The following is a 22,403-nucleotide window of genomic DNA, read 5'->3' as shown; positions in this document are numbered from 1 at the left end:
CCCTAGTGTCCACAAAACTCTAAATTAAGTCTTTGTTACTTAGAATATGTTCCCCTAGTGTCCAAAAAAACTGTAACTTAAGTCTTTGTTACATATAATATGTTCCCCTATAGTGTCCAAAAAACTCTAAATTAAGTCGTTGTTACTTAGAATATGTTCCCCTAGTGTCCAAAAAACTCTAAATTAGGTCTTTGTTACTTAGAATATGTTCCGCTAGTGTCCAAAAAACTCTAAATTAAGTCTTTGTTACTTAGAATATGTTCCTCTAGTGTCCAAAAAACTCTAAATTAGGTCTTTGTTACTTAGAATATGATCCCCTAGTGTCCAAAAAACTCTAAATTAAGTCTTTGTTACTTAGAATATGTTCCCCTAGTGTCCAAAAATCTCTAAATTAAGTCTTTGTTACTTAGAATATGTTCCCCTAGTGTCCAAAAAACTGTAAATTAAGTCTTTGTTACTTAGAATATGTTCCCCTAGTGTCCAAAAAACTCTAAATTAAGTGAATTATACTTATATAGCGCTTTTCTCTAGTGACTCAAAGCGCTTTACATAGTGAAACCCAATATCTAAGTTACATTTAAACCAGTGTGGGTGGCACTGGGAGCAGGTGGGTAAAGTGTCTTGCCCAAGGACACAATGGCAGTGACTAGGATGGCGGAAGCGGGAATCGAACCTGGAACCCTCAAGTTGCTGGCACGGCCACTCTACCAACCGAGCTATGCCGCCCCAATATGTAGAATATGTTCCCCTAGTGTCCAAAAAACTGTAAATTAAGTCTTTGTTACTTAGAATATGTTCCCTTAGTGTCCAAAAAACTGTAAATTAAGTCTTTGTTACTTAGTCCCCATGCTCATGTGTTACCAAAAACATACAACTTTGTTTTGAATTTGAAAAAAAAACAAAACAATTTTATTTTTCACTAAAGAAGGTTCGGTGAATGCGCATATGAAAGTGGTGGGGTTCGGTATCTCCAACAAGGTTAAGAACCACTGATCTGGATCCACATCGACGAGCCACAAAGTTGTTTTTTCTTGCGTAAAAATGACGGTGTGCGCGTGCGCGTAATGCGCAGAATCCACGAAAAAGCTTCTTGACGGGGGGGAGAGACGCGCATCTGCACCGGCTTAGAAGATGCGAGGGTCGGGCGGGATGTGCAGGCTTTCTCCTCGCAGGGGGGCGGCCGGGCGGGCGGGGGTGCACGGAACTTGCGCGAAGACGCGGACTGCTGTCTTCAAGTGTTGACTGTAAAGTTGGAAAAAAAAACAAAACAACGGTATTATCGTGCACCATGTCAGCCATACGGAGGAAATTCGGCGAGGACTACCAGGTGGTGAACACCGACCGGGGCGCGACTTTCTGCGCGCCGGCCAAAAGGAAGCGGCAGCGCTTCGTGGAGAAGAACGGCCGCTGCAACGTGCAACACGGCAACCTGGGCGGCGAGACCAGCCGCTACATCTCCGACCTCTTCACCACGCTGGTGGACCTGAAGTGGCGCTGGAACCTGCTCATCTTCATCCTCACCTACACGGTGGCGTGGCTGGTGATGGCCTCCATGTGGTGGCTCATCGCTTACATCCGCGGCGACCTGAGCCGCAGCGGCCACGACGCGTCCTACACGCCCTGCGTGGCCAACGTCTACAACTTTCCCTCCGCTTTCCTCTTCTTCATCGAGACGGAGGCCACCATCGGGTACGGCTACCGCTACATCACGGAGAAGTGTCCCGAGGGCATCCTCCTCTTCCTCTTCCAGTCGCTGCTGGGCTCCATCGTGGACGCCTTCCTCATCGGCTGCATGTTCATCAAGATGTCGCAGCCCAAGAAGCGCGCCGAGACGCTCATGTTCAGCCAGGACGCCGTCGTCTCGCAGCGGGACGGCAAGCTGTGCCTCATGTTCCGGGTGGGCAACCTGAGGAACAGCCACATGGTGTCGGCGCAGATCCGGTGCAAAGTCATCAAGGTGAGTTGTAACTTGCAGCCAAAGTTCAACTCTTCTCCTCCTCTCCTGTGCACTTTCTCCCGCGCTGCATCGATTTCCATTCATTTCCAAGGATGAATTGTGACCCCTGAGGGCCACCATAGCCGTTATGGCATATTGCAATCAGAAGTAGAAAATACAAAATAAAGAGTCATAATGATATTGTATTTTTGCATAAAGGCTCTAACTCAGGGGTGTCAAACTCATTTTAGATCAGGGGCCACATGGTAAATGGTAAATGGGTTATACCAGGGGTAGGGAACCGATGGCTCTAGAGCAGGGGTGGGCAATTAATTTTTACCGGGGGCCGCATGAGCTACCCGAGCACTGCTGGAGGGCCACATCGACAATATTTCAATTAAATTTTGCTCAATATTATTTTTGATATATACCGTAAGATAAATAATAATAATAATAATAATAATAATAATAGTAATACTTCAACATAGTGTGTGTAACAGCATTCCATGACTAATATATATAAATTAACATGAATAATAAATGACAGTAAAATAAGCACACGTATGACTGAGGAGTCATAGTGTAACTTTGTGTGGTGTTTGAGTTGTCCGACTTTTTGTGTGGCCTTAAACGCACCAGTGGTTTAGTGCTATGCGTGTTGGTGACAGATGACAAGTTGGTTTTGGCCTGGTTTGTACGGCAGAAAATGACTAGTTTTTCGAGATAGAATTGTTTTACTCATGTTTTTGGTGTGGTTATGTCCGAATATAAACAGTTTTGTTCAATAAAGTGATCGATATAATTCCTGTCCTCGAAGCATCTCGATAGACGTTACAATAATTGAACGGTGTTCAATTGAACGGTGTTGACGAACACCATTAGGGCCGCTTGTTGTCACTGTCACTCAAAGTTGCATTGCAAAATTACATAGAATAAATATGTTTATTTTGTTTAGAATTCAGATGGGATTTGATTTGGTGCGCGGCATATACTTACTGCGCGCAGCGGACGCTTGAGCAGTGCGCAATTGCGCAGGCACGCACCTTAGGTGAGGGGACGTTGCTTTGCAGTTCATGTGTTGTTGAAAACACGGCATTCCTCATCAACTTTTCTCTTTTTGGCGTCTCGGGTGTAAACCGTGCATCACTTGTCGCTGCATGTGCACCTTCACTCGCAGGTTACACACGGACACACGCCCATAAATAATACTTTTCAAAATAAAAGCAGCACAGTTGTATTGCGCGCAGGACATAGATGTTTTTTCAACTTTATTTTGTAATTGCAGTTGTTCACATTCACTCACAATCACGCATACGTCCACACGAAAGTAATACAAATAACGATTTTCAAAACAAAAGCAGCACCGTTGCATAGATACTTTTTTAAATTTATTTTGTAATTTATAATTGGCCTCACGCGGGCCGGACAGGGACGCACAAAGGGCCGGATGCGGCCCGCGGGCCGCAGAATGCCCAGGTCTGCTCTAGAGCCAGATGTGGCTCTTTTGATGACTGCATCTGGCTCTCAGATAAATCTTAGCTGACATTGCTTAACACAATAAGTAATGAATAATTCCGCTGGTAATCACAGTGTTAAAAATAACGTTCAAAATACAAAACATTCTCATTCATTTTAATCCATCCATCCGTTTTCTACCGCACCTGTTCAAGAAGTCGCATTATTGGTGAGAAGTATTTTATTTATTATTGATTAGCTTCAGAATAACAATGTTATTAAAAAGAATAATAGACTTATTACACTCTAAAAATGTTGGTCTTACTTAAAAATATACGCATTTAGTTGTATTAAGTGTTAAAAAATATAATATGGCTCTCACGGAAATACAATTTAAAATCTTTGGCTTTCATGGCTCTCCCAGCCAAAAAGGTTCCCGACCCCTGGGTTATACAAACCCCGTTTCCATATGAGTTGGGAAATTGTGTTAGATGTAAATATAAACGGAATACAATGATTTGCAAATCCTTTTCAACCCATATTCAATTGAATGCACTACAAAGACAAGATATTTGATGTTCAAACTCATAAACTTTATTTTTTTTTTGCAAATAATAATTAACTTAGAATTTCATGGCTGCAACACGTGCCAAAGTAGTTGGGAAAGGGCATGTTCACCACTGTGTTACATCACCTTTTCTTTTAACAACACTCAATAAACGATTGGGAACTGAGGAAACTAATTGTTGAAGCTTTGAAAGTGGAATTCTTTCCCATTCTTGTTTTATGTAGAGCTTCAGTCGTTCAACAGTCCGGGGTCTCCGCTGTCGTATTTTACGCTTCATAATGCGCCACACATTTTCGATGGGAGACAGGTCTGGACTGCAGGCGGGCCAGGAAAGTACCCGCACTCTTTTTTTTACAAAGCCACGCTGTTGTAACACGTGCTGAATGTGGCTTGGCATTGTCTTGCTGAAATAAGCAGGGGCGTCCATGAAAAAGACGACACTTAGATGGCAGCATATGTTGTTCCAAAACCTGTATGTACCTTTCAGCATTAATGGTGCCTTCACAGATTTGTAAGTTACCCATGTGTTGGGCACTAATACACCCCCATACCATCACAGATGCTGCCTTTTGAACTTTGCGTCGATAACAGTCTGGATGGTTCGCTTCCCCTTTGGTCCGGATGACACGATGTCGAATATTTCCAAAAACAATTTGAAATGTGGACTCGTCAGACCACAGAACACTTTTCCACGTTGCATGAGTCCATCTTAGATGATCTCAGGCCCAGAGAAGCCGGCGGCGTTTCTGGATGTTGTTGATAAATGGCTTTCGCTTTGCATAGTAGAGCTTTAACTTGCACTTACAGATGTAGCGACAAACTGTATTTAGTGACAGTGGTTTTCTGAAGTGTTGCTGAGCCCATGTGGTGATATCCTTTAGAGATTGATGTCAATTTTTGATACAGTGCCGTCTGAGGGATCGAAGGTCACGGTCATTCAATGTTGGTTTCCGACCATGCCGCTTACGTGGAGTGATTTCTCCAGATTCTCTGAACCTTTTGATGATATTATGGACCGTTGATGTTAAAATCCCTAAATTTCTTGCAATTGCACTTTGAGAAACGTTGTTCTTAAACTGTTTGACTATTTGCTCACGCAGTTGTGGACAAAGGGGTGTACCTTGCCCCATCCTTTCTTGTGAAAGACTGAGCATTTTTTGGGAAGCTGTTTTTATACCCAATCATGGCACCCACCTGTTCCCAATTAGCCTGCACACCTGTGGGATGTTCCAAATAAGTGTTTGATGAGCATTCCTCAACTTTATCAGTATTTATTGCCACCATTCCCAACTTCTTTGTCACGTGTTGCTGGCATCAAATTATAAAGTTAATGATTATTTGCAAAAAAAAAAAAAATGTTTATCAGTTTGAACATCAAATACCGGTATGTTGTCTTTCTAGCATATTCAACTGAATATGGGTTGAAAATGATTTGCAAATCATTGTATTCCGTTTATATTTACATCTAACACAATTTCCCAACTCATATGGAAACGGGGTTTGTACTTGTATAGCGCTTTTCTACCTTCAAGGTACTCAAAGCGCTTTGACACTATTTCCACATTCACCCATTCACACACACATTCACACACTGATGGCGGCAGCTGCCATGCAAGGCGCTAACCACGACCCATCAGGAGCAATTTGTAAAGTGTCTCGCTCAAGGACGCAATGGACGTGACGAGGTTGGTAGAAGCTGGGCATCGAACCAGGAACCCTCAGGTTACTGGCACGGCCACTCTCCCAACTCCGCCACGCCGTCCCCAAGTGGAGCCATGGAGAAAAATGTACTCCCAAGTGGGCCGGACTGGTAAAATCACGGCACGATAACTTAAAAATAAATACAACTTCAGATTGTTTTCTTTGTTTAAAAATAGAACAAGCAAATCAAAGGTCAATCCCCGGCTCGGGATCTTTCTGTGTGGAGTTTGCATGTTTTCCCCGTGACTGTGTGTGTTCCCTTCCGGGTTCTCCGGTTTCCCCCCACCTCCAAAAAACATGCACCCGGGGATAGGTTAAAAAGTTAAAGTACCAAAGATTGTCACACACACACTAGGTGTGGCAGAATTATTCTCTGCATTTGACCCATCACCCTTGATCACCCCCTGGGAGGTGAGGGGAGCAGTGAGCAGCAGCAGTGGCCGCGCTCGGGAATCATTTTTGGTGATTTAACCCCCAATTCCAACTCTTGATGCTGAGTGCCAAGCAGGGAGGTAATGGGTCCCATTTTTTTCAGAGTCTTTGGTATTACTCGGCCGGGGTTTGAACTCACAACCTACCGATTTCAGGGCGGACACTCTAACCACTAGGCAACACTAAATTGGCCCTAGTGTGTAAATGTGAGTGTGAATGTTGTCTGTCTATCTGTGTTGGCCCTGTGATGAGGTGGTGACTTGTCCAGGGTGTACCCCGCCTACCGCCCGAATGCAGCTGAGATAGGCTCCAGCACCCCCCGCATCCCCGAAAGGGACAAGCGGTAAAACATGGATGGATGGATTAAAAATATTTTTCGCAAACCAGTAATTATAATCCACAAATGTGCCGTTGTTGAGTGTCTGTGCTATCTAGAACTCGGCAGAGTAACTGTGTAATACTCTTCCATATCAGTAGGTGGCAGCAGGTAGCTATTTGCTTTGTAGATGTCGGGAACATGGTTTGTCATGATCACAATATGCGGGAGGCATCGTGTAGACCTACTCAGTGGCCTAGTGGTTGGAGTGTCCGCCCTGAGTTCGGTAGGTCGTGAGTTCAAGCCCCGGCCGAGTCTTACCAAAGACTATAAAAATGGGACCCATTGCCTCCCTGCTTGGCACTCAGCATCAAGGGTTGGAATTGGGGGTTAAATCAAAAATGATTCCCCTCACCAGGGTGATGGGTCAAATGCAGAGGATAATCTCAATGACAATTAACTTTAACTTTTTAAAAAAAAGTATCTAACACTTAAACCAAAAATAAACAAAAGGCAAGTGCCGCTAAGTGATGGCAAGAAAAGGCATTGAAGCTTAGTGATGGCTCTGCAAAACGAAACTAAAACTGAACTGGCTGCAAAGTAAACAAAAACAGAATGCTGGACGACAGCAAAGACTTACTGTGGAGCAAAGACAGCGTCCACAAAGTACATCCGAACATGACATGACAATCAACAATGTCCCCGCAAAGAAGGATCGCGTCCGCACAACTGAAATATTCTTGATTGTGAAAACAAAGCAGGTGCGGGGAATAGCGTTCGAGGAAGACCTGAAACTGCTACAGGAAAATACCAACAAAAGAGAAAAAGCCACCAAAATAGGAGCGCAAGACAAGAACTAAAACACTACACACAGCAAAAAACTCTAAATAAGTCACGGCGTGATGTGACAGGTCGTGACAGTACACCTACTTTGAGACAAAAGCTATAGTGATGCATGGTTGGTTATGGTTTAAATTCATATCCAACAATTGCGAGAAATACTTTTTATTGTCAATATCGGCTACTGAGTTTCATTTTTTTAATGTTTTCTGCTGGTGGTGTGCCTCAGAATTTTTTCAATGAAAAAAATGTGGCTTGGCTCAGAAAAAGGTTGAAAAACACTGCTCTTAAAGACTCGTTAGGTTTATGTGCACTTTCTCCCGCGCTGCATCGATTTCCATTACATGAATTGTGACCCCTGAGGGCCACCATAGCCGTTATGGCATATTGCAATCAGAAGTAGGAACATCAGAGTATACAAAATAGAGAGTCATAATGATATTGTATTTTTGCATCAAGGCTCTAACTCAGGGGTGTCAAACTCATTTTAGATGGGGGGCCACAAGGAAAAAAATCTACTCCCAAGTGGGCCGGACTGGTAAAATCATGGCACGATAACTTAAAAATAAAGACAACTTCAGATTGTTTTCTTTGTTTAAAAATAGAACAAGCACATTCTGAAAATGTACAAATCATAATGTTTTTTTTTTTTACACTTACATGTTGCGGTTTATAGTATTCTATCTTTATTTGTCGTTATTTCTACTTTCTGAATAAATTATGTGATAATGTTCATCAATCAACTCACTGGTGTTAATTTCCAATCTATCAAGATAAAAAAATATATAAAAATCAAATTACAGGATGTTATTCATGTAGTTTGATCGTTTTCCTCAACTGATGTACTAACATTATGTGGTTTATAAATTTTTTTACATACTGTATCTAGCATCATCTACATAGATACAAAGAATTTCTATTGCGACATCTGGTGTACACATTTTGAACAGCAGTTTCATTCAAATACTTCGGCTCATTTTTATACTTAGCAAACTGTTCGCGGGCCTTACGTTTGACACCCCTGCTCTAACTACCACCAGTATGCAGTGAAAACTTCCATGTATATTTACATCCACCATCCCGTCCACTATCATGCCTGTCATCAATAAAGAAGAATCATAGCATAAACTGTGCAGAAATTTGTGGTTGCGGGGGTGTATATTGTAGCGTCCCAGAAGAGTTAGTGCTGCATGGGGTTCTGGGTATTTGTTCTGTTGTGTTTATGTTGTGTTACGGTGCGGATGTTCTCCCGAAATGTGTTTGTCATTCTTGTTTGGTGTGGGTTCACAGTGTGGCGCACATTTGTAACAGTGTTAAAGTTGTTTATACTGCTCCCCTCAGTGTGATCTGTATGGCTGTTGATCAAGTATGCATTGCATTCATTTATGTGTGTGTAAAAGCCGCATATATTATGTGGCTGGGCCGGCACGCTGCTTGTATGGAGGAAAAGCGGACGTGACGACAGGTTGTAGAGGACGCTAAAGGCAGTGCCTTTAAGGCACGCCCCCAATAATGTTGTCCGGGTGGAAATCGGGAGAATGGTTGCCCCGGGAGATTTTCGGGAGGGGCACTGAAATTCGGGAGTTTCCCGGGAAAATCGAGAGGTTGGAACCGATACCGATAATTTCCGATATTACATTTTAAAGCATGGTGACCCTCGCCCCATCCTTGTTTGTGAATGCATGAGCATTTCATGGAAGCTGCTTTTATACCCAATCATGGCACCCACCTTTTGCCAATTGGCCTGTTCACCTGTGGGATGTTCCAAATAAGTGTTTGATGAGCATTCTTCAACTTTCTCAGTCTTTTTTGCCACTTGTGCCTACTTTTTTGAAACATGTTGCAGGCATCAAATTCCAAATGAGCTAATATTTGCAAAATATTTCCGCATTTCCGTTTAGACTGCATTCACATTCTAAAATATCAGATTCCAATTGGATTCGGACTACTCCTGAAGTGGCCTAAATCTGATGCGAAAAGCATTTTGAAGTGTTTAAACTGGAAAAAAAAATCAGATGAGGGTTAAAAAAAAAAGAGATTTGTTAAGCGGTGTAAACGGGGCCTTAGCCTCCGCAAGTAAAAAAGGATATCATATTTCTTAGCTGCTTAATCTTCAAATTAGCATCATAACTCTGTGTTTTTTCCTAACTTGCTAACAATCTTCGAGACACTTTTTGGTCACTGGTGTGTGTGTGTGAGTGAAAAGATGAAAAGCTCTGACTCGCTTAAGGAAAAGTTGCAATCTGCTGGTTTCAATGTACAGTACATCTCTCTATACCCAGAATATAAGACAAGCTATATCTTTCAGACTTTTTAAGAAAATATTGTCCTATATTCGGGTGAGTACTCCTAGTCCCTGGTCCAAGCAAGCCGAGCTGATACCACATAGATGACATCATCCACTGCTGGTCACTTCTCTAAGGATAAAATAGTCAACTTGTCAAACTCTTTATCCTTACAAAATAGGAGACCCTCCTTTGTTGTTGTTTGTTAGCATATCTTCTTAGGGATTGCATTCACTGGAGCTTGGATTTTGCAGCTTCCCACTGTGCAAACAAGCCTTGTGGAGAGGTAGTTTACTCGGCGACAAATAATTTTCCCACATACTTTGTGCGATGTTCGTTCTTCATGGCCCAGCTGAGTGCACCTGCTGCAGGGTCATCACACAGCGTCCTCACTCCGTCAGCAGAAAAGCTCTCAGCGGGCTGTAACTCTAAGTTCAACGCCAGCTCTAAATGTCCTCAGCTGGGATGGATGCGCCCCCGGGGGACAATATAGGTGGCGGACTGTACGCGCATTGATTAAAACAGCAATTTGTGTACTTAGTGAGCCTTTCTATCTCTTTTAGTCACTCTTGCGCTAAGACGGAACATCTGCAACACGGACGCTTTTTAGGTGTGGCTAACTTTGATGTTTTCTGCAAGGACACGGTAGATTTAAGCTGTGTCCTGCAGTCCTACAGCAGGTACACAAGAAGTCAAGACAAATTCCAGTCTTTCTAAGGCCTTTGTGTGCTTAGAACGGGGGTCAGCGACCCGCGGCTCTAGAGCCACATGCGGCTCTTTAGCGGCGTTTTTTCAAAAATGTATGGAAATGGGAAAAAAATGGGGTGGAAAATATGTTTTTTGTTGTAATACGGTTTCTGTAGGGGCGCAATCATGACACAAACCTTCCTAATTGTTAGAAAGCCCACTGTTTAATATGTTTGTGTTCATGCTTCGCTGATGAGCGTATTTGACGAGCGCCGTTTTGTCCTACTAATTTCAGCGACCCTTGAACTCACCATTGGGTGGACCGTGACTCAACAGTTTGTTTACATGTACAACTTTCTCCGCCGCTGCCACAGAAAGACGTGTTTTATGCCACTCCTTCTTTGTCTCGTTTTGTCCACCAAACGTTTTGTGCTGTGCGCGAATGCACAAAGGTGAGCTTTGGCATATTTGGTCACTACATGACTGCAAGCTAATTGATGCTAACATGCTATTTAGGCTAGCTGTAATTACATATTGCATCATTATGCTTCATTTGTAGCTATATTTGAGCTCATTTTATTTCCTTTACTTATGTGTATTTTGTCTATTTTTCCATGTTTCATGACACATATGATCTGTATGTAATAGTGGCTGCATTTCTGATAGTTGTTTGTGCGGCATTTTGTTCCAGACCACAGCAAACATTACTCAGCTTGCAAAGATTGTAAGAAATCTATTAGAAGAAGAAAGCCTGACGCTTACTTTAACTTGGACACACACATCTATACCTTTGGCCATTCTAAGACAGTCATTTCCAGGAGTTATCTCACCCTCTGAGAAGTTTTACTAATGTTTTCCAATGTTGTAAAAATGTGTAGAATGAATATTACATTTCAACATTTCTGTCAACGAAGATTTGCGTCAGCCTGCGACACATAGTCATTTTGATAGTAGGCTAATATAGGTGATTAGCCACTTACATCATGTGTTGCCATCCTTATAACACTTATATAAGTATTCTAATTTTTTGCGGCTCCAGACCAATTACTTTTTTGTATTTGTGGTCCAATATGGCTCTTTCAACATTTTGGGTTGCCCCCCCCCCCCCCACTCTCTTCCTTCTCTTTGTGCATCAAACGGCTGCAAAACAAACATTTGCAGACAAGTGAAGCCCGATGCCGCTTTTTGTTGTGACTCAGAGTGTTAGTCGCGCGATCTCAAGTGACAGTCCATGCCTGCGGGGAAAAAAAAAAACACTGCATGTACACTCACCGGTCGCAACATTATGTACACTTACAGTACAAGACAGAAGAGTCTAATACGAATAGCCAATCGAAAAATTATATGCTCTTTTCATTAGTGATATCAATTTAATTTGAAATTAACAAAACAATGGGGTCTCCGTTTTTTTACTTTTTTAACAAAATGTTGCCCCCGGTATTGCATGATCAAACATTGCGCGTACCAAACTATTCTGTTGTACTTCAAATGGGAGTAAAGATTAAAGGGCCCCTCTACTGTTGCCAACATTTCCACTTATTTCATAGTTCTGGACTTAAAAATTATGTCTTCAGGTAAAATTCCCCCCAAAACAGACACAGTAGTGATTTTAGGCTTGTTTCTAGCACATTTGTTGGAAACCCCACTTTTAGCTCCGAAATGTGGACCGGCTTGCATCAGCCTGCTGACATCACCTACGGAAGACTGGAGGTCATTTCTTATTGTGTAGTAAGTGTTTTGGTAGCATCTTCATCCCAAATCACAATATTTTCACGCAGATGCATTGTTGCAGGTTGTAGCAATAGAAGTAAAGATGGGGTCAGCATGCATATATTTCCGAATTATGGCAAATTTGGGAGAGTATGTACCTCTCCAGTCAAATTGACTCATGCAAAATGGGAGTCGAGTGTAATTTGCAGCCATCCTTTTTTAATGATTCTGACTTCGAAGAAGAAGGGTTTTGGTTGGAGTTTGGATGGCAAATATTATAAAGACTCAAGTAGGGCTGGGCGATATAGACGAAAAAGTATATCTCGATATATTTTTACTTAAACTCGATATATATCATTATATATCTTGATATATTTTCCGGTGAAAGTATACATATAAAGATATTCATTTTTGAGTGAGATTGACTGAAATTAAAGTGAATGACAGTAAACAGTCAGTGGCACTTTTATTAACCCAGTTAGTCAAGATAGGTATTAACAGCACAGAAAAGAAACTGTATGAGTAGCACAGAATTACATAACATAAATAAAATAGAAAAATATTATTTGTACGTAAAATAAATATACAAATATAGCTGTGCAAATAATAAATTTTTGGCAGCATTTCTCATGCGAAATATGCCCGGCTTGGCAACTCGAAAACAGTTTGGATTTGGGTAAACAACTCAAATGAATGTTTTGTCCAAATGTGGCCAAGTAGACGCATTTTGGATTTCCTAGGCGTCGTCTGCATCACTAAAAGAAAAATCTAAAGAAGAGAATCCCTCTGCCATCTTCCACTATTTTTTAAAATATATACAAACCCCGTTCCCATATGAGTTGGGAAATTGTGTTAGATGTAAATATAAACAGAATACAATGATTTGCAAATCCTTTTAAACCCATATTCAATTGAATGCACTACAAAGACAAGATATTTGATGTTCAAACTCATAAACTTTATTTATTTTTTGCAAATAATAATGAACTTAGAATGTCATGGCTGCAACACGTGCCAAAGTAGTTGGGAAAGGGCATGTTCACCACTGTGTTACATGGCCTTTCCTTTTAACAACACTCAGTAAACGTTTGGGAACTGAGGAGACACATTTTTTAAGCTCCTCAGGTGGAATTCTTTCCCATTCTTGCATGATGTACAGCTTAAGTTGTTCAACAGTCCGAACGTCTCCGTTGTGGTATTTTAGGCTTCATAATGCGCCACACACTTTCAAGGGGTGACCCTCGCCCCATCCTTGTTTGTGAATGACTGAGCATTTCATGGAATCTACTTTTATACCCAATCATGGCACCCACCTGTTCCCAATTTGCCTGTTCACTTGTGGGATGTTCCAAATAAGTGTTTGATGAGCATTCCTCAACTTTATCAGTATTTATTGCCACCTTTCCCAACTTCTTTGTCACGTGTTGCTGGCATCAAATTCTAAAGTTAATGATTATTTGCAAAAAAAAAAAAAGTTTATCAGTTTGAACATCAAATATGTTGTCTTTGTAGCATATTCAACTGAATATGGGTTGAAAATGATTTGCAAATCACTGTATTCCGTTTATATTTACATCTAACACAATTTCCCAACTCATATGGAAACGGGGTTTGTAAACAACCAACCAATTATGGATGTTCTTATATGTGCAAGCACGTCTTGGAAAAAGGAAGAGGAGGAGTTTAGTAGCCCATTAGAGGGAGTGGGGAGCAGGGTAGAACAAGGAACAAATAAGCGGCGTTTGGTCATTTTAACTTGAAATAAATTATTACGATATTACGATATTTTCCTAATTCATATCTTGTTTGAAAATATATCGATACATCTTACAAACTCGATATATCGCCCAGCCCTACTGTAGTGTAATGCCCGCAGCTAAAAGCAACTGCGTGAGAACGTACAGTATACTCAAATACTCACAAAATAGTCATTTTCTACATTGCACAAAGACAAACCCGCGATACATCGAGTATATTCGATGTATCGCCCAGCCCTAGACTCAAGCAAAATACGATCCCAGAAATCAGTAGCGCTTTTGAGGGGAGAAAGACCGAGTCAGAACCTGCGATAAAACGGAGAAACGAGGAAAAAAAGGAGAGAAAAAGTAGGTAAGCCGTTTTTATTTTGCTTCCTCTTCAATTGATGTTTTTCTCAAGATGTTTGAAGAAATACTGAAAGAGCACGAGGAAACACAGGCTGTGGTGTCTATGGAAGAGGAGATTGAAGAGCAGGGAAGTTGGGAAATGGTGATTGTTTTATATTTATTTTTTGCTCATAATGTTAATCCATATCAGTTTTAGAACCTTTATTTAACCAGCTAAGAAAACCCATTGAGATCAAGATCTCTTTCACAAGGGTGACCTGGCCAAGAGGTCAACAGCACATGTCACAGAGCAGTTTCAAAATAAATACATGAAGACATACATTTTAAAATACATAAGAGAACTGTAAAACAACAGAGATTTACATCTTTAAAAACACAGGCACTGTGCAAACGTCTCTCGCGGTTTGTCCCTCAGGACAGAACGGAAGGCTCCAAATGGAAGTAGTTCTGTAAGTTTCAGTTTCGTCTGCAATTCATTCCATGCCATAGGGGCAGCAATGCCAAAAGCTCTTTTGCCAAATTCAGTCCGTACATGAGGAACAGTTAAAACATACAAATTGTTAGAACGTAATGCGTAAGAGCTGCTTTTTCTTTGTAACAGAGTACACAAGTATGGAGGTATTAAACCTAAAAGAGCCTTATAAATGATAGTCAGCCAATGTGTGTATCTGCGTGCACTCAATGAAGATAAGTCTGACTTCATATACAGTTGACAATGGTGGGTGAGACTACGACAGCCAGTAACAAATCTTAGTGCTGAATGAAAAACAGTGTCCAAGGACTGGAGGCATTTAGATGAAGCACTAAAATAAAGCACGTCTCCATAATCAATTACAGGCAAGATAGTCGCTGTCACCAATTTCTTTCTGACTGTAAGAGAGAAGCAGTTTTTATTTCTAAAAAAGAAACCAAGCTTTACCCTAAGCTTAGAGACCAAGTTGTTAATATGGGCTTTAAATGAAAGCTCCTGATCAAAAGTAAAACCCAAGTACTTGTAATTTAAGACCTGCTCTATAGGGTTTCCATTTGATGTTACAATATTTGGAATATTTTCCAGTAGCACCCTTGAATGAGAGAAAACCATTACCTTGCTTTTATCTGTATTTAAAACCAATTTAAGATCAAATAAGCGAGCCTGGATGACATCAAAAGCAGCTTGTAAAAACCCAAAAGCCTGAGTGATGGAGGTTGAACAGCAATAAATAATGGTGTCGTCTGCATAAAAATGGTACATTGCATTTGACAAATTATTACAAAGATTATTTATGTAGATAGAAAATAAAATGGGCCCCAGCACTGAGCCTTGTGGAAGTTTTGAAGTAATCATGGACTAGAGCGACGAAAACATGCAATTAAGTCACCAATATCAGTGTTTCCCATAAACTACTAAGATACCTGTGGTGGTGGGGGCGTGGCCATGGGCGTGGTCACCATGACATCATCGAGTAATTTGCATAATGTACTACAATGATATGATTTTCTCTAAAAAGGCTCAAAAAATGTATACTTACTAATTAATAATAACAGTTTTGTTTTAAACATCCATCCATCCATTCATCCATCCATTTTACAATATAATTACAACACTTTATGTACATATTTATATACAGATTTGAACAATAAGTTATTCACTGAAATATATTTATTAATTGTGGTTCTTACAAAAAATATATCTTATAAAATATAAAAGCTAAAATGTCTCTTAAAGCTCTGCCCCTTTAATTAGTGCATACTAAAGACTATAAAAAAATGGGACCCATTACCTCCCTGCTTGGCACTCAGCATCAAGGGTTGGAATTGGGGGTTAAATCACCAAAATGATTCCCGGGCGCGGCACCGCTGCTGCCCACTGCTCCCCTCACCTCCCAGGGGGTGAACAAGGGGATGGGTCAAATGCAGAGGACAAATTTCACCACACCTAGTGTGTGTGACAATCATTGGTACTTTAACTTTAACTTTAACTTAAATAATTTAACTTTAACCTACTGCAACCATATTATTTACCAGCAACATAAAGTGAAACAGAGGCAGAGGTGTCCTGCCACAGTCAGTAACAAATAAACAGAAAACAGTAGTGGTCAAATACAAATAAGGCAACAAGAGAAGTATCCTACACTTCCCTTTTGTAAAGTAAATCCGAACAGCCTATATGGGTATCTACATCAACTATATGATTTGCCTGAGAAGCTGGACAAATTTTATTTGTGGCGGACGTAATTATTTCGTGGCGGGCCGCCACAAATAAATGAATGTGTGGGAAACACTGAATATAATAGTTTTACCTGACTTTATCCGCACTCTCACTGCAAGAAATGTGCTTCAGTTCTGTAGATGACGTCACACCAAGAGGTGGCGACATATTGAGTCTGGCGATGGCAAGGGGGCGTTCCAAGTACAGTTAGTCATATACAGTACAGGCCAAAAGTTTGGACATGTCAAGGCGTGGACTGTGGTGTGGTTTGTTTTCCCGTGGTGCAAAGCGACTTGACTGGACACGACGTGAAGGTAAGGACATTTTTAATATTTACGATAAAAAGGAACAAACAAAAGGCGCTCACAGCGGAGGTACTAAACTTGGCTATGAAAACAAAAACTAGCACAAAGGCAGAACTATGGACAAAAAAACTCAAACACTTACTGTGACAAGAAACGAGCATGGACAAGAGCAGCATGGGTTATTAGCATAAATAACAAGGGTGTGTAGAGAGTGATGTCGCCAGGCAGACTGCCTGGCAACTACAGGCTTAAATAGTGATGTGGTGATTAACAACAGGTGCATGAGTCCAACGGGTGAAACTAATGGGTCGCTATGGTGACAAAACAAACAAGAGTGCACAAAGAGTCCAAAAACCAAACCGAACATAACCAAAACAAAACATGATCACACAGACATGACAGGACACACCTTCTCATTCAATCCATTTTCTTTATTTTCATGACTATTTACATCGTAGATTGTCACTGAAGGCATCAAAACTATGAATGAACACATGTGTACTTAACAAAAAAAGGTGAAATAACTGAAAACATGTTTTATATTCTAGTTTCTTCAAAATAGCCACCCTTTGACCTGATTTCTTTTTTGCACACTCTTGGCATTCTCTCAATGAGCTTCAAGAGGCAGTCACCTGAAATGGTTTTCACTTCACAGGTGTGCTTGAAGCTCATGGAGAGAATGCCAAGAGTGTGCACAGCAGTAATCAGAGCAAAGGGTGGCTATTTTGAAGAAACTAGAATATAAAACATGTTTTCAGTGTTTTCACCTTTTTTTGTTAAGTACATAACTCCACATGTGTTCATTCATAGTTTTGATGCCTTCAGTGACAATCTACAATGTAAACAGTCATGAAAATAAAGAAAACGCATTGAATGAGGAGAAGGTGTGTCCAAACTTTTGGCCTGTACTATACACATTATTCAAAAACTAACTGATATGACTGCCGCATTCATTTTAAGGAGCAGAAAATACATGTTAGTGAAATTTCGCCATCAAGCAAATCGTATTTAGGACTTAGCAACTAATTGTTCATAAGTCATTGACCATATGGGTTAGAAAACATTGAGGATATCTGTCTAGCACGAATGTCATTTAATGTAATGTAAGCACAATTTCTCCAAAGCCTATCCGTACAATATGAGGGTGGCATATGTAGTCTTTGTGTGGGTTCGTGTACACTAGACAGAGTGTGCACAAGCCTCGCCGCACTGTGGACACAACGCAGCTCTTTGTTTTCAGGGAACACACGGCTGCAAGGTTGCAGTCGGGCAGGAAACGAGGCGTGCTGCCGTAAATCCAAATTCCTAATAATAACGACGGAGCCTCGCAAATACGACGCGATCGACTGACGGGCAGGCATAGACGCAGGTTGTAAATCCTATCGCGGCTTGGATATGTCGAGCACTCAGACATTTTTTGACGCAAGGCTGCAATTAGGAAATGCAAACAGTTTTTACATTAATCCCATTTTGTTGCAGATGAATGGACCACATAACTAATCAATACATTACATTAAAATACATCCACATTTATTTCCTGTTGTTTTAGTTATGTACTTCCTTGTTTTAATTACGTCTAAAAACAGCAAGAAAATGTATAGCCAGGCACTATTCAACATTTCTGCTAGAATCAAATGAAAACAACCGTTAAATAAGGGCCTCTCCCTGGACTGCACATACTGTATGCATAATGCACGATAACTTAAGAAGACAACCGTCCTTGTATTTGTGTCATTAATGTTAATGCCCATTTCATTAATAAATCAATAGAATGCACTGAAAATAGACAAACGTGTGATTTGTATACAGCATACTTGCCAACCCTCCCGGATTTTCCGGGAGACTCCCGGAATTCAGCGCCTCTCTCGAAAACCTCCCGGAAGAAATTTTCTCCCGAAAATCTCCCGGAATTCAGCCGGAGCCGGAGGCCCCGCCCCCTCCAGCTCCATGCGGACCTGAGTGGGGACAGCGGCGACAGTCTGTTTTCACGTCCGCTTTCCCACGATACAAACAGCGCGCCTACCCAATCACGTTATAACTGTAGAATGATCGAGGGCGAGTTCTTGGTTTCTTATATGGGTTTATTGTTAGGCAGTTTCATTAACGTCCTCCCAGCGCAGTAACAACACACAACAACAGCAGTCACGTTTTCGTCTGCCGTAAACAGCAATGTTGTGACACTCTTAAACAGGACAATACTGCCATCTACTGGATAGCCTCCGGAACACTGAAATTCAAGTATTTATTTTATTTATATGTATAATAAAATAAATATATATATATATATATAGCTAGAATTCACTGAAAGTCAAGTATTTAAGTGGCATTTTACAAGGAAAGCCTTTTCTTCAACACGTCCGCAAAATGACAACATGTCCCGACAAGGGTGGTAGAACACAAAGACAGAGAGACAACAACACTTTTTTGTTGTGTGGCCGAAACGACATGTGCCCACAGATAGTGCCACATACATATAGTAAGACAAGCACACATTTCCTTTGCGTGGACCAGCCAAAATGTCCCCAAAAGATTGATGTCCTCACCAGGGCCGCCCCTCCTTATGCTGTGTGTTCGTTAGTTAGTACTAGTTCCTAACCTTTCTCCCCTTTGCATCCCCAAAAAGAGTGCATACAGTGAGGGGGAAATATTTGCCAAACCATGATGAAAATGCGATTCATGTGGCATTTCACAAGGAAATACTTTTGTACAACACGTCCCCAAAATGACAACATGTCCCAACCAGGGTGGTAGAACACAAAGACAGAAAGACAATAACACGTTTTTCTTATGTGGCCAAAACGTCCTCAAAAGGTAGTACTACTTAAATATAGAAAGACAGAAAAACATTTGTTTTTGTTTTTGGACTATCCAATATCCCCAAAAGATTGATGTCCCCACCAAGGCCACCCCTCCTTATGCTGTGCGTTCGTTAGTTAGTACTAGTTCCTAACCGTTCTCCCCTTTGCATCCCGAAAAAGAGTGCATACAGTGAGGGGGAAATATTTGCCAAACCATGATGAAAATGCGATTCATGTGGCATTTCACAAGGAAAGACTTTTGTACAACACGTCCCCAAAATGACAACATGTCCCATCCAGGGTAGTTGAACACAAAGACAGAAAGACAATAACACGTTTTTCTTGTGTGGCCAAAACCTCCTCGAAAGGACACGTCCTCATAGGTAGTACTACATAAATATAGAAAGACAGGAAAACATTTTTTTGTTGTTTTTGGACCATTCAATGTCCCCAAAAGATTGATGTCGCCACCAAGGCCGCCCCTCCTTATGCTGTGCGTTCGTTAGTTAGTACTAGTTCCTAACCTTTCTCCGCTTTGCATCCCCAAAAAGAGTGCATACAGTGAGGGGGAAATATTTGCCGAACCATGATGAAAATGCGATGTATGTGGCATTTCACAAGGAAAGACTTTTGTACAACACGTCCCCAAAATGACAACATGTCCCATCCAGGGTGGTTGAACACAAAGACAGAAAGACAATAACAAGTTTTTCTTGTGTGACCAAAACCTCCTCGAAAGGACACGTCCTCATAGGTAGTACTACATAAATATAGAAAGACAGGAAAACATTTTTTTTTGTTTTTGGACCATTCAATGTCCCCAAAAGTTTGAAGTCCCCTCCAAGGCCGCCCCTCCTTATGCTGTGCGTTCGTTAGTTAGTACTAGTTCCTAACCTTTCTCCCCTTTGCATCCCCAAAAAGAGTGCATACAGTGAGGGGGAAATATTTGCCGAACCATGATGAAAATGCGATTTATGTGGCATTTCACAAGGAAAGACTTTTGTACAACACGTCCCCAAAATGACAACATGTCCCATCCAGGGTGGTTGAACACAAAGACAGAAAGACAATAACATGTTTTTCTTGTGTGGCCAAAACCTCCTCGAAAGGACACGTCCTCATAGGTAGTACTACATAAATATAGAAAGACAGGAAAACATTTTTTTTTGTTTTTGGACCATTCAATGTCCCCAAAAGATTGATGTCCCCACCAGGGCCGCCCCTCCTTACGCTGTGCGTTAGTTAGTACTAGTTCCTAACCTTTCTCCACTACGCATCCCCAAAAAGAGAAATGTCCCCACAGTAAAGGCGGAATGTCACGTTCTGAGCCAAAATGTCACCAACAAGTCGAGGGTGGTGCCATGTGGGGACCACAAGGGTTGAAAAGCTGCCGTGTCAAACTTTTAACGGTCAATCACATCCCACAGGAGCTGTTGGTGGTGATGGTGGTGTGTACTGCGTTACACGTAATGGCGGCTAGCCAGGGATCTGTGAGCGCAGACGTCTCCCTGTGAAATGTCACACCCTTCTGTCCTCCACATCGCTGTGAATACAAATCACGATCTGGTTGCCATCTGTGGCCGCTCACTCAAAAACATGGAAAGCATCAAAAAGTGTCCTCAATGCTAACTTGCAGGGCTTGGCTGGCGACTGCTTACAGTTTTCAACTAAAACAGGATAATAACAGCATGGTTTTGTTTGTTTACACTGTCCTGGAAACTGAACGTGCAAAGATTACACTCGAGTGGAAGTTAATGAAAAGCACATTTTCCTATGTTAAGGGTAGAAGTTTAATTATTAGATTGTAGTTATTTACTTGCATTCATAAACAACGTTTTTTAGAAAGTGTAAAAAGGGTTTCATTTTTATTTGCCAAATAGAACACAATAATAGTTTACAAGCAATTTGATTTGTTTGATGACATTTGGGCTAATACAGTTTTTTAAACACTATTTTATTTTTCAATATTCTTTTTTACAGGTTTTATTTGACTAAAAAGTATCACATTTTCCAGTCTTTGGATTAAACTGTCTTCTTACTTACAGTATATTAACAATTGGTATGCCTGACTGTAGTGTAGACATCCTCAGTGATACATAGATACTAGAGATGTCCGATAATGGCCTTTTTGCCGATATCCGATATTCCGATATTGTCCAACTCTTAATTACCGATTTCGATATCAACCGATACCGATATATACAGTCGTGGAATTAACACATTATTATGCCTAATTTTGTTTTGATGGCCTACTGGATGCATTAAACAATGTAACAAGGTTTTCCAAAATAAGTCAACTCAAGTTATGGAAAAAAATGCCAACATGGCACTGCCATATTTATTATTGAAGTCACAAAGTGCATAATTTTTTTTAACATGCCTCAAAACAGCAGCTTGGAATTTGGGACATGCTCTCCCTGAGAGAGCATGAGGAGGTTGAGATGCGGAAGAGTAGCGTCCCGGAAGAGTTAGTGCTGCAAGGGGTTCTGGGTATTAGTTCTGTTGTGTTTATGTTGTGTTACGGTGCGGATGTTCTCCCGAAATGTGTTTGTCATTCTTGTTTGGTGTGGGTTCACAATGTGGCGCATATTTGTAACAGTCTTAAAGTTGTTCATACGTCCACCCTCAGTGTGACCTGTATGGCTGTAGATCAAGTATGCATTGCATTCACTTCTGTGTGTGAAAAACCGTAGATATTATGTGATTGGGCCGGCACGCAAAGGCAGTGCCTTTAAGGTTTATTGGCGCTCTGTACTACTCCCTACGTCCGTGTACCACTCCGTACAGCGGCGTTTTAAAAAGTCATACATTTTACTTTTAGAAACTGATACCGATAATTTCCGATATCACATTTTAAAGCATTTATTGGCCGATAATATCGGCAGTCCGATATTATCGGACATCTCTAATAGATACAGTATATTTTATACACAAATACAGGCACCCCATTGATACATGGATATAAGTGTCCCTATAAATACATAAAGATAAGTGTATCTATTGATGCATAGATATAGGGTATGTACAGTGCATCTGGGAATTATTCGCAACATTTCACTTTTTCCACATCTTGT

The 22,403-nt window shown here is 41.0% G+C and overlaps 1 protein-coding gene across 1 annotated transcript in view; it reads left to right on the top strand.

The window, feature by feature from the left end:
* The first annotated feature begins 1,195 nt into the window (after nt 1–1,195).
* The window catches only part of LOC133655473 (G protein-activated inward rectifier potassium channel 1-like), a 30,468-nt gene continuing 9,260 nt past the window's right edge, over nt 1,196–22,403 (top strand). Inside the window, exon 1 of the mRNA XM_062055690.1 lies at nt 1,196–1,957. Within this exon, the coding sequence (XP_061911674.1) occupies nt 1,289–1,957 (669 nt within the window). The 5' untranslated portion in view covers nt 1,196–1,288. The remainder of the gene's footprint in view (nt 1,958–22,403) is intronic.

This window comes from Entelurus aequoreus, linkage group LG08 (genome assembly GCF_033978785.1).
Source record: "Entelurus aequoreus isolate RoL-2023_Sb linkage group LG08, RoL_Eaeq_v1.1, whole genome shotgun sequence".
Taxonomy (NCBI): domain Eukaryota; kingdom Metazoa; phylum Chordata; class Actinopteri; order Syngnathiformes; family Syngnathidae; genus Entelurus; species Entelurus aequoreus.
This window is presented reverse-complemented; position numbering and strand designations above follow the sequence as displayed.